General features: G+C 42.5%; 1 protein-coding gene across 2 annotated transcripts; it reads right to left on the bottom strand.

Annotated features, from left to right (window-relative positions):
• Nucleotides 1-2,615: 2,615 nt before the first annotated feature.
• Nucleotides 2,616-5,633, bottom strand: LOC109205037 (uncharacterized). Of its 2 annotated transcripts, XR_002064502.2 has the most exons (3): nt 5,212-5,633; nt 4,484-4,565; nt 2,616-4,396 (listed from the first exon to the last, which is right to left on the bottom strand). XR_002064502.2 is itself a non-coding variant. In XM_019367461.2 (2 exons), the coding sequence occupies exon 2, from the start codon at nt 3,751-3,753 to the stop codon at nt 2,911-2,913; it is 843 nt and encodes a 280-aa protein (XP_019223006.1). In that variant the 5' UTR covers nt 3,754-4,565; nt 5,212-5,633; the 3' UTR covers nt 2,616-2,910. The 2 variants fall into 2 exon arrangements, 1 of the variants encoding a protein (XP_019223006.1); XM_019367461.2 differs by having other exon boundaries at nt 2,616-4,565.
• Nucleotides 5,634-12,599: the final 6,966 nt, after the last annotated feature.

The following is a 12,599-nucleotide window of genomic DNA, read 5'->3' as shown; positions in this document are numbered from 1 at the left end:
TTGTCTTTTGCGCTGATTTTGAGCATGTTTCTGGCAGTCCCGATTCCAATACTCCAACACTGTGCGCTTGTTTTGCCTTCTAGCCTACTGACATGGCGCCGCGATCCCACAATGCACTGCGGCGTGACGTCAACTGCAAAGCCCTGTTGCCCCCTCTGAAAGCCCTCTTCTTGTCTTGAGGAGAGCTTTGATGTCCTTAGTCACCCACGGCTTGTTATTTGGGTAACAATGAACAGTCTGAGCTGGAACAATGGAGTCGGTGCAGAAAGTTATGTAGTCTGTGATACACTCAGTAAGCCAGGGGTGTCCAAACTTTTTTCACTGAGGGCCATGTCACACAGTGGAAATGTGTATTTATCTTGTATATTTTTTTATTTTGATTTTTAGTGTTTATTTATGAGTGTCGTTTTATTTGCATGGTTTTATTCTGTTTCTATTGCATGGTTTTTAGTGTTTTATGTGACATGGTTTTTATCCACTGTGGACTGGCTGCACATTCATTTGTGAGTCGGGTCTCTACTGTTTACTGGGTGCAGCTGGATTGGGAGAGGGTCGCCATGGCCATGAACCGGGCCGCTTCTGGGACCATTGTTCTGGCCCCTATTTGTTATGTTACAGGACACCGACGCAAGGGGAGCTGTGGCGGTGGTCGTATAATAGATTCGGGTGCAGAACGCAAGCTGGGCTGGCAAGTGATGGGCCAGCGGAAGGACAAGAAGATGGGAGGCTCTTTCTTGTCTGCCGAAGACGAGGCTGGTGTGGACTCAGCTTTAAAGAAGAACTTCCTGGCCTGCTGATGGACCCATAATGAACATGTGGCATAATTATAGCAGGGAGGTTTTTAGTGAATGTAGAAAATGGTAGTTTTATGGGTTTTAGAATTGTTTTATTTAGTTTTAGTAGATAACATTTTATTTCTTACATTTTAAGGGTGTTTTTATTTGTGATCCCTGGCCTAGAAATAAACTGTTTCTGATGAGACCTGCTGCATCTCTGTGCCCTGGGTATCTGACTTGCTTGCTCCCCCTTGTATTTTAAAGAATCTTTCTTTTTAGCGTAAAAAGTCCGCCCGTGTAGGCCACATACATAAAAATATAGGAGGGGCGGGGCCACTTACTAGAAATTAGGTATATAACCTTAACTGTAGTGTATTAAAGTTAGAAAAATCACTTAAAAGTGGTCAAATGTGTTATATTGTTGAATATAATTAAAAACAAAACTGCCTTCATCACAGCTTTCCATAAATGGATCTTTAAGCTTTGGTAGCTCATTCTCAGAACAGCAGCAGATTTCTTCTTGGACAGAAGATTTACAGCACAGAGAAAAAACAATAAAGGGGAAAATGGGACGGGGACATTTCAAGCTTGTTATTTAAGTTCTTAGGCTTAGCAACACACCTGTTAACGTTCGTTTGAAACGGTTATCAACATTAACAGACTGAACTGGACTTAATAACAGGAGTGCATATAATTTTAGTAAATTATTCTGGTGAGTATCAGCTGCGCTGGGTATGTAAATCGGGCCATCCAGCCACGGTGCTCTCGTACGCCACTCATGCCAAAAATCCGGACAAATGTCACTTGATCAAGGAGCAGATCTGCATCAGATGAAATCAGCTGACTTTGCGTGTGCGTGCGCTGTGCACAGCGGTGTGTACTCTGTGTGTTAACAAGAAAAACGCATATAAGAAGGTGGTGCGCAAAAGCAGGGTAGTGACAGAATTGATGCGCATTATTGATATTTGAAGCATGTGTACCTGCACATGCATGCTTATTAACACACGGGTACTGTGGAATATATTTTTTACTCACCTAAAGCGCTCGTGCTCTCGTCCACTCCCCGCAAAAAAAATTAGCAGCTGTGCGGTGTCTGTGGCATCAGTGCTCTCATCGCATGCGATGGAGTAAAAATCAAAAGCACAGCTTTATCAGACAGCTGCAGTTTAATGTTGGCTGACAGTCTTCAATGCGTGGCACAACTGGATTTCTGGACATGCTGACGTTGTTGAAGTCCTGCACTTTTTCCGGGCACATTATTTCGGTGACTTTAACGAGGCAGCGTTTTATGAAGTCTCCATCTGAAAAAGGCTCGCCATGTCTTGCGATGAGTTGGGCGACCTCATAGCTGCTATTGGAGCCTTTTCCTGGACAATTTGAGCACGAAAAAAATACTGTTGCTGACCCCGCAGGATAGCTACCCTTTGCTTTAATTTCTGCTCTCGCTCAGCACCAGTGTAGGATGCATAGGCCTGATGTTTGGTTTCATAATGATGTCGTACATTATACTCTTTCATAACTGCCACAGTTTCAGTGCAGATCAAACAGACACACGTCCCCTTGAATTCTTTGAAGAAATATTCACTCTCCCACCGTGTCTGAAGTTTTCTGCACTCACTTTCTACCTTTGGCCTCTTTGGTTCTGCCATGTTCAGTAACTTGGGGGTAAATTTCTTCTGTGATTGTCCTTTTTGGTGGAGCAACTGCCTTGATCAACAGTAGCTCCCCCTGGTGTTAAAACTAAGAAGTGCAAAACACTAACACTAACACTCAAGCAAAAGTTGAAGTGCGGGCCATATTCTATTCTATTTATAAAATTACTTGAGGGCCAATTAAAAATGGACTGCGGGCCAAATGTGGCCCGCGGGCCGGACTTTGGACACCCCTGCAGTAAGCCCATTGATGTCCTTGGCGTGAGGCTCACAGAGTGTTTCCCAGTCGGTCACCTCGAAACAGCCCTGTAGTTCCGCTAGGGCCTCCTCTGACCACCTCCTATTGCTCCTCGTGGTCACAGGTTCCCTCCTCACAATTGGCACATAGCGTGGGGTGAGGTGAGTCAGGTTGTGATCTGACCTACCAAGTGGGGGGAGGGAGGAGGAGCTGTATGCATCCTTGACATTAACATACAGAAGGTCTAAAATCTTCTCTCCCCTGGTGGGACAGTCCACATATTGTCTGATGTTGGTAGTGTATTGTCCAGTGATACATGGTTGAAGTCACCCGAGATCACAATAAAGGCACTCGGGTGCTGAGTCTGTAACCGGGCTGTGGCAGAGTGGATAGTGTCACATGCAGCTGTGGGGTTAGCAGAGGGAGGGACATAAACAGCCACCAAGATGACATGAGAGAATTCCCTGGGTAAATAATACGGCCTGAGTCCAACAGCACACAGTTCAATGTCCGGGCAACAAATCCTTTCTTTGATTGTTATGTGGGCGGGGTTACACCTCCGGTTGTTAACTAAAACAGCAAGCCCACCTCCTTTCCGCTTACCGCTAGCGATGCTGTCCCTGTCAGCCCGAACAGTGTGGAAGCCTTCCACGGAAGCATTCTCGTCGGGAATGTCCTGGTGCATCCATGATTCAGTGAAACACATGAGGCTACACTCTTGGTATTCCCTCTGACTCCGTACCAGTGCTGAGAGCTCGTCGATTTTATTCAATAATGATCGCACATTTCCCATCACGATAGACGGCAGACACGGTTTATACCTCCTCCTCGCTTTGAGCCTCTGCTGTCTCACCGTCTCCTTCTTTCTTCTCTTCTGTCCTTGACCTCTGCCTCCCCGATGTGTTTTTCTCCAAATTTCAGCTGGTACTTCTGTGGGTCTGGCCAGCGAGCCGGCCGGCATCAGGGCGATCAGCTGATCTCTGGAGTAAACAGTCCACGCGTGTAGGAGATGTGCCGCGGTCCCGTTCCTTGATAAAAGTAGTAGTTCCACGGCCGCCAGAAGAACAAAAACTGTCTCAATCCACATGATTGAGTGAAAGATAATAAACGGATGAAAATACAAGTCAAAAAAAAAAAAAGAATACTTAAGAAAACAGAGCTAAACTAAGAGAAAAAGCAGGAGCGACTGTAACAGGCTGCACGCTGGTTGGCGCATGCGCACTTCACTTCACAGAGCTGGTGTGAATGACGCTGCTCCGAGCGCAGGCAGGCATTACCCAGGGGCACATATCTTTAGCAGAGCTAAAGGTGAAGACTAACAGCTCCTGTCTACAAAGACTGACGTAAACACACCCAAACACATGGAACCATTTTCCTAATAAAATCCGGAGAGCCACACAAAGACTCTCAGGCTTATGACTCATTTACCCCAAAGTGTCCATGCAGAGCAGTTTCACACTGATTCTTCTAAAACAATAAATCTATGTCACATAACCTCAAACAGAAGTATGTAGCATGGCTGCAGGCAGCAGCAGCTGCTTGGACAGCTCGGGCTTCTGTATGGGAGATGGTTCTTAGAAACCATACGAGTCCCAGGTGGGCAGGATGCCACCTTCCCAGAGCTTGGATAGGAAGTCAGGACTGCCACTAGGCTGACCAGCCGTACAGTAAATCTTGCCTTTATTATGTAACCCACTGGATGGTTTGCTGCTGGAAAATGTGCTCCTAGCCTGAGGATAGACAGGTGGGTGGATAATGTTTGGAAACAGTCGCCGTCTGGCACATGTTCATATGAATAAATATGTTTTACTACTTACTATCACTCAGCAGTCAGCGAAAGCTCTCAAAGTGACGGCTGCAAATCCAAGCCATCTTCTCTTACCCTGCTCCTGTGTGCTTCTGTTAGAACAAACAGAGAAGAACGTGAGCAGTTTGCATGAGCATATGTTACAGTTCACAGGGCGCGAGAGCACCGACTGCAAAACACTTCATCCTGAGAGGTTTTCTAGCAGCACAGCAGGCAAGGGAGTGCTACACAGAGCTGTGCTGGATTAATGTAGTATCCACGCACTATAATGCTAACTGTGCAGTGACACAGACAGGAGACAGGGAGAGGTAAGGATATTTTTTCCAATTATATACCTGCATGAATACATGCTATGACCTTATAAACATATGGACTGGTGGATACAAAGAAACACAGCCCGTGTTTGAAATCGCCGTATGCTTCCAGGTTCACAGAAACATATGATGGATAACGTGTAGCCCGGCTAGCGAGCTGATGTGCATTAGTTCAATTGCACGTCAACAATATGAACTGTGATTCATTACTGCACTGCTATTTAATTTCTTTAAGCTTGAAGCTTCCCAATCATCAGCACTACAAACCAAAGCAGCTGATTTTATCACAAGCCATTAAATTATTTGTCAAAATATTAAAATCTTGTCATACTGGTGTAAAAGACCAAGATCATTCGCAGAGGTGACTGAAGGGAGGCCAAGAGTGAAACAGGTGGATCCACAGGAAATCAAAATATTTAATCACCTTTAAAGTCAGTGTTGAAGTAGCTTTTGCTACCCCATGTCCGCCCCTCTTTAGAAATCCCTCTGCCACTTCAGTGCCGCTAAGGAATGGTCACAAAATTCACCCACCCAAATACATTATCTGTCACGGCTAACGGAGTGAGCCGTGTGGAGGAATAAATGAGGACCCAAAATGCAGGCACTCGCTGAGATGCGAGGGAGGTTTGTTGCAAAATGGAACTAAAAGCAACCTAAACAGGGAAAAACTAAACAGTAAACCTGAACATGAAGGAAGGGGAGCGGAGGTATATGAAGGATGACATGAACGAACACAGACAGACCAGCGATCAGCACACGAGTTCACACGACTTAAATACACCCTGAAGAACACTGGGAGATTACACACAGCTGGACCTGATGGACCTGACGAGACGGGGGAAGCAAAACTGAACACATTGACATAAGACATGGACCTTCAAAGTAAAACAGGAAACAAACAATTCACAAAGACGCAGACTTGACACTGAACTAAACCTACACTAAACACGAGGGCACAAGAACAAAACCTAAGAACTAAACCCTAAACCAGGATAAACTGAAACATAGAATTATAATAATAATCAACAAAGCATAACAAGAGAACCAGAATACCACCCATAATACAGAAAAATATAAGAAACTGAAAATGCTGGGTCAAAATGACCCAGATCCATGACATTATCAACGAATCAAATAGTTTGTTGCTATCCCCCCTCTACCTTTGCTTTACAAAGCAAAAAGCTCTCCTGCACAACACCACTGTGACCTTCTCCAGGTAAACCTAGCATGCTACAAATCTGCCACAACTTTCCAGAGTCATAGGAGAGAGGCTTGAAGTGAAAAAGTAATCAAATAGTTTCAAGTCACACTTCGAACGCCAAAAACTCCAAGTTGGTCCATTCACTCTCTGGGAACTCTTAATGTCTCATCTTATTGTATGGCAACTGCATGAGCCATGGGAGAAGTCACACAAAAGAAGTGCTGATGACTTAACTTTGCTAACATCTAACAGTTAGGATCATTGGCAGAGAGGCATGTGAGGAGCATCACACAAAGAATCCCGAGTTGCTTTCTGTACACACAGCATGAAATTAGCTTTAATTTGGATCCTATGAGGTGTTGCTGGGACCGGAAGACAAGGCAACTTATTTTGATCAGTATTATATTATTATATTAACACAAGTGAAGGACAAATCTGGAGAGTGCACAGCCTCCTAAACCGTGATCACAGTGGCCTTTAGAGGCAGCAAAATGATCAGATTGCTGATATGCTAACAGCAAAAGTTATCTCTCCTAATACTACAGGATAGATCCATCGGTTCACTGCAACAGGCCCTTTAGGCGGCCATGTTTACCTCCCCTTCCTTCGTCTATCCACAGCACTGTGTGCGACGTCACGTGAGCTGAAGGAATTTACACTGGAATGAAGTGCCGGGTATTCCGTGTCTGGCTTTAATGAGGTTTTTCCAACACTAGAGAGCACAATAAATTCTGAGCTGTAGTGGAAAGAATCAGACAATGAGTGAGCCTCTGAGAAGCTCATTAGAAATGAATGGAAATTGACATAATACAGTGGGCAGATGAAGCGATTTTCTTATTGCTTCTATTAGCAGGTATTTAGTGCAGTAGAGCTACTGGTGGACAGACACGAGTGCAGCTGTGGAAAAGGGAGAAATCATTGCGGTCAATCCTTCTCAGACAGCTGTCATCATTGTCCCTGAATCTTTGAACGTAATGGAACAAACCTTTTGCATAACTGCAAGATGTCAACTGCAATGATCACCGGTCGCTTGAAAGACAGAGTTATTATTTTCTGTGGATACAAAGGGCTAATGAATCTGGCAAGGTCGGGATTTGTGGAATATTCCATTGAATCCAACCCCTCCGTTGATTGGGAATGTATGACGTGTATTAGTCATGCAGTGTGTTTTATTTTTCCTGGCATTGATGCTCACCACAGCATTATCGCTCAGAAAACTGCAGCATCCAGTGTGTCTAAGAACCCGCCTCGGGCCGTTCGCGACCTGCAGATAAGCCCAGAATGTAAACAAGTCATAAATGCATCTGCAGTAAAGGTTTACAAGTCTGAGCCCAGTATTATGTAATGGAGTTGTATAATGGAAGCAATGCATGTGGGTTGGGAGTGAATAACTGCTCCGTCACCCACTAATTCATATTCATCCACCTGTGTAATCCAAACGAGCTGTAGTTGATTTGGCCTTTAATGGCCGATGAAGGCCACAGAGAGAAGGATCACTTCTCTCTGTGGCACTGGAAGGAATTTACACTTCATTCCAGTGTAAATTCCTTCACTTTAAATTATCCAATGTGCATCTTTAAAAAAAAAAAACAATTGTGTGTAAAACATTTTAAATATTTAGATTTATCCAACATGGGCCGTGGGAAGAGAAGGACTTCCTGTGATGGGCCTACGATTAGCCAGATAACCCAAATAACTCCAGCTTAGCCAAATTTTCATCCACCGGTCATGTCTGCTCCACTAAATATTTCTGGGAATGACTATGAAAGGCAACTTGTTACCAGAACCAGGGTTTGATATTAATATATAATAATTTCCCTTAAAGAAAAGGTTCTTAGCTTTAAAAACACTCCAATATTCAGGGCTATGAATTAATGCACAAGACTCAGTTTTCCCATCCTGTACCAGTACACCAGTCCTGATGCCATCATGAATTTTACTACGACTGTCTACGATGCTGATGTTATGAAATATAAAATGTATGAAATAAGATTTGCTTCAGATTCAGATTGAAACCCCGGACCTCTCCCACCTCTTCATGGTTTGGCTGCTCTTTGTTTGTTCTTCAGTGAAATCCGACTTCATGAAAGCAGCTTGTGAACTGAGCAGGTTTAAGTTTGTAGCCCGTCAGAAATGAAACTTTCCACTGAAAGTCTTTGTTCAAGGTTCAGGCAGCACGTTTGGTTAAAGGTGGAAATTTTGACTGTTTCACATTCTCGTCTCCCACAGCAGTAAACATCCATTATGCTTCAGTATAGGTCCACATAAACAAGTGAAGCACACTCCCACTGTGTCTCTGGTGCGTTCTTCTGCACAGGTGTGTAAACCCGGACCACCGAGGGTTTGAAGCCAGTCAATCACTTCTACCCTAAGGGTTACTGCAGATGGCCTGCAACACATGCACACTGGCGAGATGGAGCTGACATGTGGAGCAACAATCCACTGAAATCTTTTCATTTTGTAGCATCTCGTCTGCCAAGCCACACAGAGAACGACGCCTCCCACAGTTGTTGCCTTTGACAGCAGCTGTGGCTTTTTGTTATAAATGAAACAAAAACATAGCACTTAGCTCTGGCGGCAACCGTCATCAAGGCAGGCAATGGAAGAACTCACATTTCATCAACACAAATCAAAAGAATGAAACAGCAGATGAATGGCTTGCAGGCTGCTCACTGTGACAGCACACGATTGTGCTTTAAATATTTGGTCCTTTGTTTTACCAAAGAGATGGCGGTGCCATCACATAATGACTTCTCTGGGGTCCTCTGAAGTGGGAAGTTTGGGTTTTTTTTATAGAGAAATATATATTTCACAATAGAAGATTATTTAATAGGCTGGTTTCATTTCAGTTTTGTAAGTATTCTAAGGTACTGGTTGGTATTTGTGTGGGCAGATTTGCAACTGCCCGACCGGAAGCACCACAAACAGGATCTGAGCTTATCGAGGTAGCTTCAGTACCACCGGCAGTGTTACCCTGAGCAGGAGGCAGAGCAGCACCTGAAGGTTAGTGGTTCGATCCCTGGCTGCTCCAGTCTATAACCAAAACTCCACGAGCAAGATACTGAGCCCCAAATTGCTCTTTGATACACCCCGTGGGAATGGGAATGCTAGAAAGCACTGAAACAGAGAAGAATGTGCTCTGAGTGCTCAGTCGGAGTAGAAAAGTCCGTCTAAATATACCACCAATGATAAAGCTTGAAATAAATGTTTAAAAAGTCTCTACACCTGATGTTTGGCCTATAGAAACTGTACATAGCCATCCCAGATGGGGAGAAGGTTCTGCAGCTGTCAGTGCACAATAGAGATGGCACAACTTTTTATGTCCAATACCGATACTGTATATTGGATCGGTCCATCCCTAGTGCACAAGGTACCCAGAAGTCTTGTTGTTGAATAATACTAAATGGCCACTGCCAACTGCTCTTTAACTTTTTTAACAGATAAAATATGCACCATTTATACACCTAACAGTATAACAGTAACACTAAACATAGAACAGTGCTTTGGAATACAAAGATAAAACATAAATACTTATTCTGCTTATTTAAATACTTATTTACTTACATAAATACTTAAACATAAATATCTGGAACAAGACAGACTTCAGTCTTTACTATCAGACTCTAAACTTAATTATGTGTGTCTGTCTGAAACATTATCAGGTGAAATATGCTGATGACATAGAGTTATATGTACATATGAACACACCTCAGACAAGTTACTGAATTAAAATCGAACATGCAAAAAGTTGTAAAGTGGCCAAAAAATAATGTTTTACTCAGAATATAGAAAAATGATGTTTTTGGTTTTCCCAAATATGTTCATGGAAAAGACTTAAAAATATTTTGTGTTTACTTCAGATTACACTCTTACATCTAAAAAGTAGACTTAAAAAATATAGCACAGTTATTATATTTTATACATATTAGGAAATCATTGGTAGTTTTTCAAAGACGTACTTGAACACAATGATTCTCTCTTATCTCCATTTCTGTCACTAAATGTGACCTGTGAAAGAAACATGGCATCCAGTATGTCTGGTATATTTTCTCTTCTGGACAGAAATTCATAAAAATATCACCATTTTTAAAAACGTACTAAATATAAAAGGTGAATGTAATATTAAATCAGAGAACTGTATAGAACATTAGATTCTCGATAATGCTAGTTTTTGAAGAGATTTGTTTGGCCCTGTTCTGAACAGAACCACCAGGCCCACCACAAGGGGGCGCTGCGGCTTGCCTAAGCAAAGCTTCCTGACCTTCCGCTATAAAGCAAGTAAAGCTTGGAATATTCTTCCAAAGAATTTGACAAATTGTACAGATTTCCATATCTTCTATAGTCATGTGAAAAATGGATTTTTAGTCTCGTGAGCATTAATTTCATTATATTTGTTTGTTTGCAGTGATTGACATTTACTTGTGTTGTTTACCAATTGTTTGTGTATTCTCAAAGTAGTATTTTGACTTTATTCCCAAAATAGCACTTTAGTGTAATCTCTAAATTTCAACTTTATTCTCAAAATAAACAATTACACTGAAAAAAGAAGCTTCTATTTTTAACACTGCAGAAATGCTGAAAGCTGAATGATAGAAAGGCTCTCGGTGATCATCTGTGGTGCCACATTAGCCAATGTGCAGTTCCACTAGAAAATGAATTGTGCTAATGATAATATGAACTAACCAGTTAAAAGTTAGAACAAAGGAAAATACTGTCAAAACATTTGAAATGTATTTTTAAATGTATATTATAATCATATTCTATAGTTATTCTATTTCTAATTGATAGTAGGCTAAACGTAATCATTTTAGGTAGAAGTCATCAAAGCTTATAACTCCAATCCTAACCATAACCTAGCCCTGTCCTCTGTTAGGAGTGTTGGATAAAGCACATGAACTCCCATGATCCGCTCATCTCGGAATCACAAAAACCTGTGACCGAGTTCTCTTTTCCTGGCCAGGTCTGAAAAAACGTGACCACATTTTGTAAGATGTGCAGTTTGCCAAATGGTACCACCTGTACCAATCAAACCAATTCCAGCAGTTGGTGAACCTTCTGAACATGTGTTGGTAGACTGTGTAGGCCCTCTACCAAAAACCAAAAATGTGAGTCAGTGTGCTTCCACTTGTTTCCATGAAGCTATTCCTCTCCAAAGAATCGTTTGGACTTCCTAGAGTGGTGCAGACCAGCCGAGGCACTAATTTTCAGTCTAACATTTTTAAACAGACACTGGAATCAGAAACTCTGAAGGCCATGATGTGCAAATATTGTCTCTGGAATGGGAGAAACTGGGATGAAGAGCTACCTTTTCCCCAGTTTGCTGCTCATGAGGCTAAGCAGGAATCCCCTTGAGGCACTGCTAAACTCATGTTTGCTCATAGTGTCAGAGGACCTCTAAAGGCACTAAAGGACGTTGGATGCCGACTCACCACCACAAACAAATGAGCTTGAGTTTGTCACACAATGTCGAGAGTGTCTACATCATTCCACAGCCAGAACCTTTCTGTCAGCTTCTCAGGGTAATATGAAGCAGCTTTATGACAGGAAGGCTGTACTGCACTCATCCCAACCTGCTGACAGAGTGCTTGTGTTGGCGCCTACCTCTGGTCCAGCCCTCTCAGCAAAGTTTACAGGTCAATATGTTGTAAAACCAAAGTGAGTAACACTGATTGCATTATTCATGTGAATCTGCTAAAGCAGTTTTATTCCAGGGAAGATGCTGAAAAGAGATCAAATGAAGAAAATCTCTGAATCTGCTACTGATATTTGTCTTTTGACTGTACCAGGAGACTATGGTGATGATCAGCAATGTTTCAGGTTTTCAAACTCTGTGATTCTTGACGACTTGGATGCTTGCCTCTCTTATCTTTCAGGTGATTTGAAGCAGGATGTGAAAAACCTGATCCGACCCCATCCCACTCCGTTTGGTAACGTAGCCTCCAGGACAACTCTGTTGGAACATGTTGGTGATGCCACTCCAAACAAACAACATGCACATCGTTGTCCTCCGTGAAAACAAGAACCGATGAAGAAACAGGTAGAATACCTTCTTGAACATGATCTAGCTGGACTGAGTCAGCGCTCTTGGGAGTTCTCCTTGTCTGTTAACTCCAAAGTCAAATGGCTCTCCTCGGTTTTGCTGATGTTTGGAGCTTAGGGCTTGTACTTTTTTGTCAGATAAGAATTTGTTTTTGTTTTTTTTGTTTTGGCCTTGGAGACCCTGAAGTCTATATCTTCCTTTCTGTTCATTGTAAGTCAAGAGTGCAACACTGAAATTGTGAAAATAAATCACTTTAATGCTGAACTGGGTTTTGCTCAGTGGTTTTAATTTATGGGATGATAGAATTACTCTGAATCTGACACAAAAGTACATTTTGTGTTCCCGAGGGTTGTAACAAGCTCACATAACATAGCATCCATCCATCTATAGATAGATCCATATCTATCCATAACACACACCAATTAAACCAGTTAAACTGCAGGAATGTCTTAAAGACATAAAGACCTGGATGGCCGCTAACTTTCTGCTTCTTAATTCAGATCAAACTGAGGTTATTGTACTCGGCCCTGAAAATCTTAGAAATATGGTATCTAAGCAGATTCTTACTCTG

The sequence above is a fragment of the Oreochromis niloticus genome, linkage group LG14 (genome assembly GCF_001858045.2).
Source record: "Oreochromis niloticus isolate F11D_XX linkage group LG14, O_niloticus_UMD_NMBU, whole genome shotgun sequence".
Lineage (NCBI taxonomy): Eukaryota > Metazoa > Chordata > Actinopteri > Cichliformes > Cichlidae > Oreochromis > Oreochromis niloticus.
Note: the sequence above shows the minus strand (reverse complement) of the source record. Positions and strands in the feature narration are given on the sequence as shown.

What these genes read in the sequence shown, in the direction of transcription:
- LOC109205037 (XM_019367461.2), bottom strand. Translation starts at nt 3,753, where the DNA reads ATGTGGATTGAGACAGTTTTTGTTCTTCTGGCGGCCGTGGAACTACTA.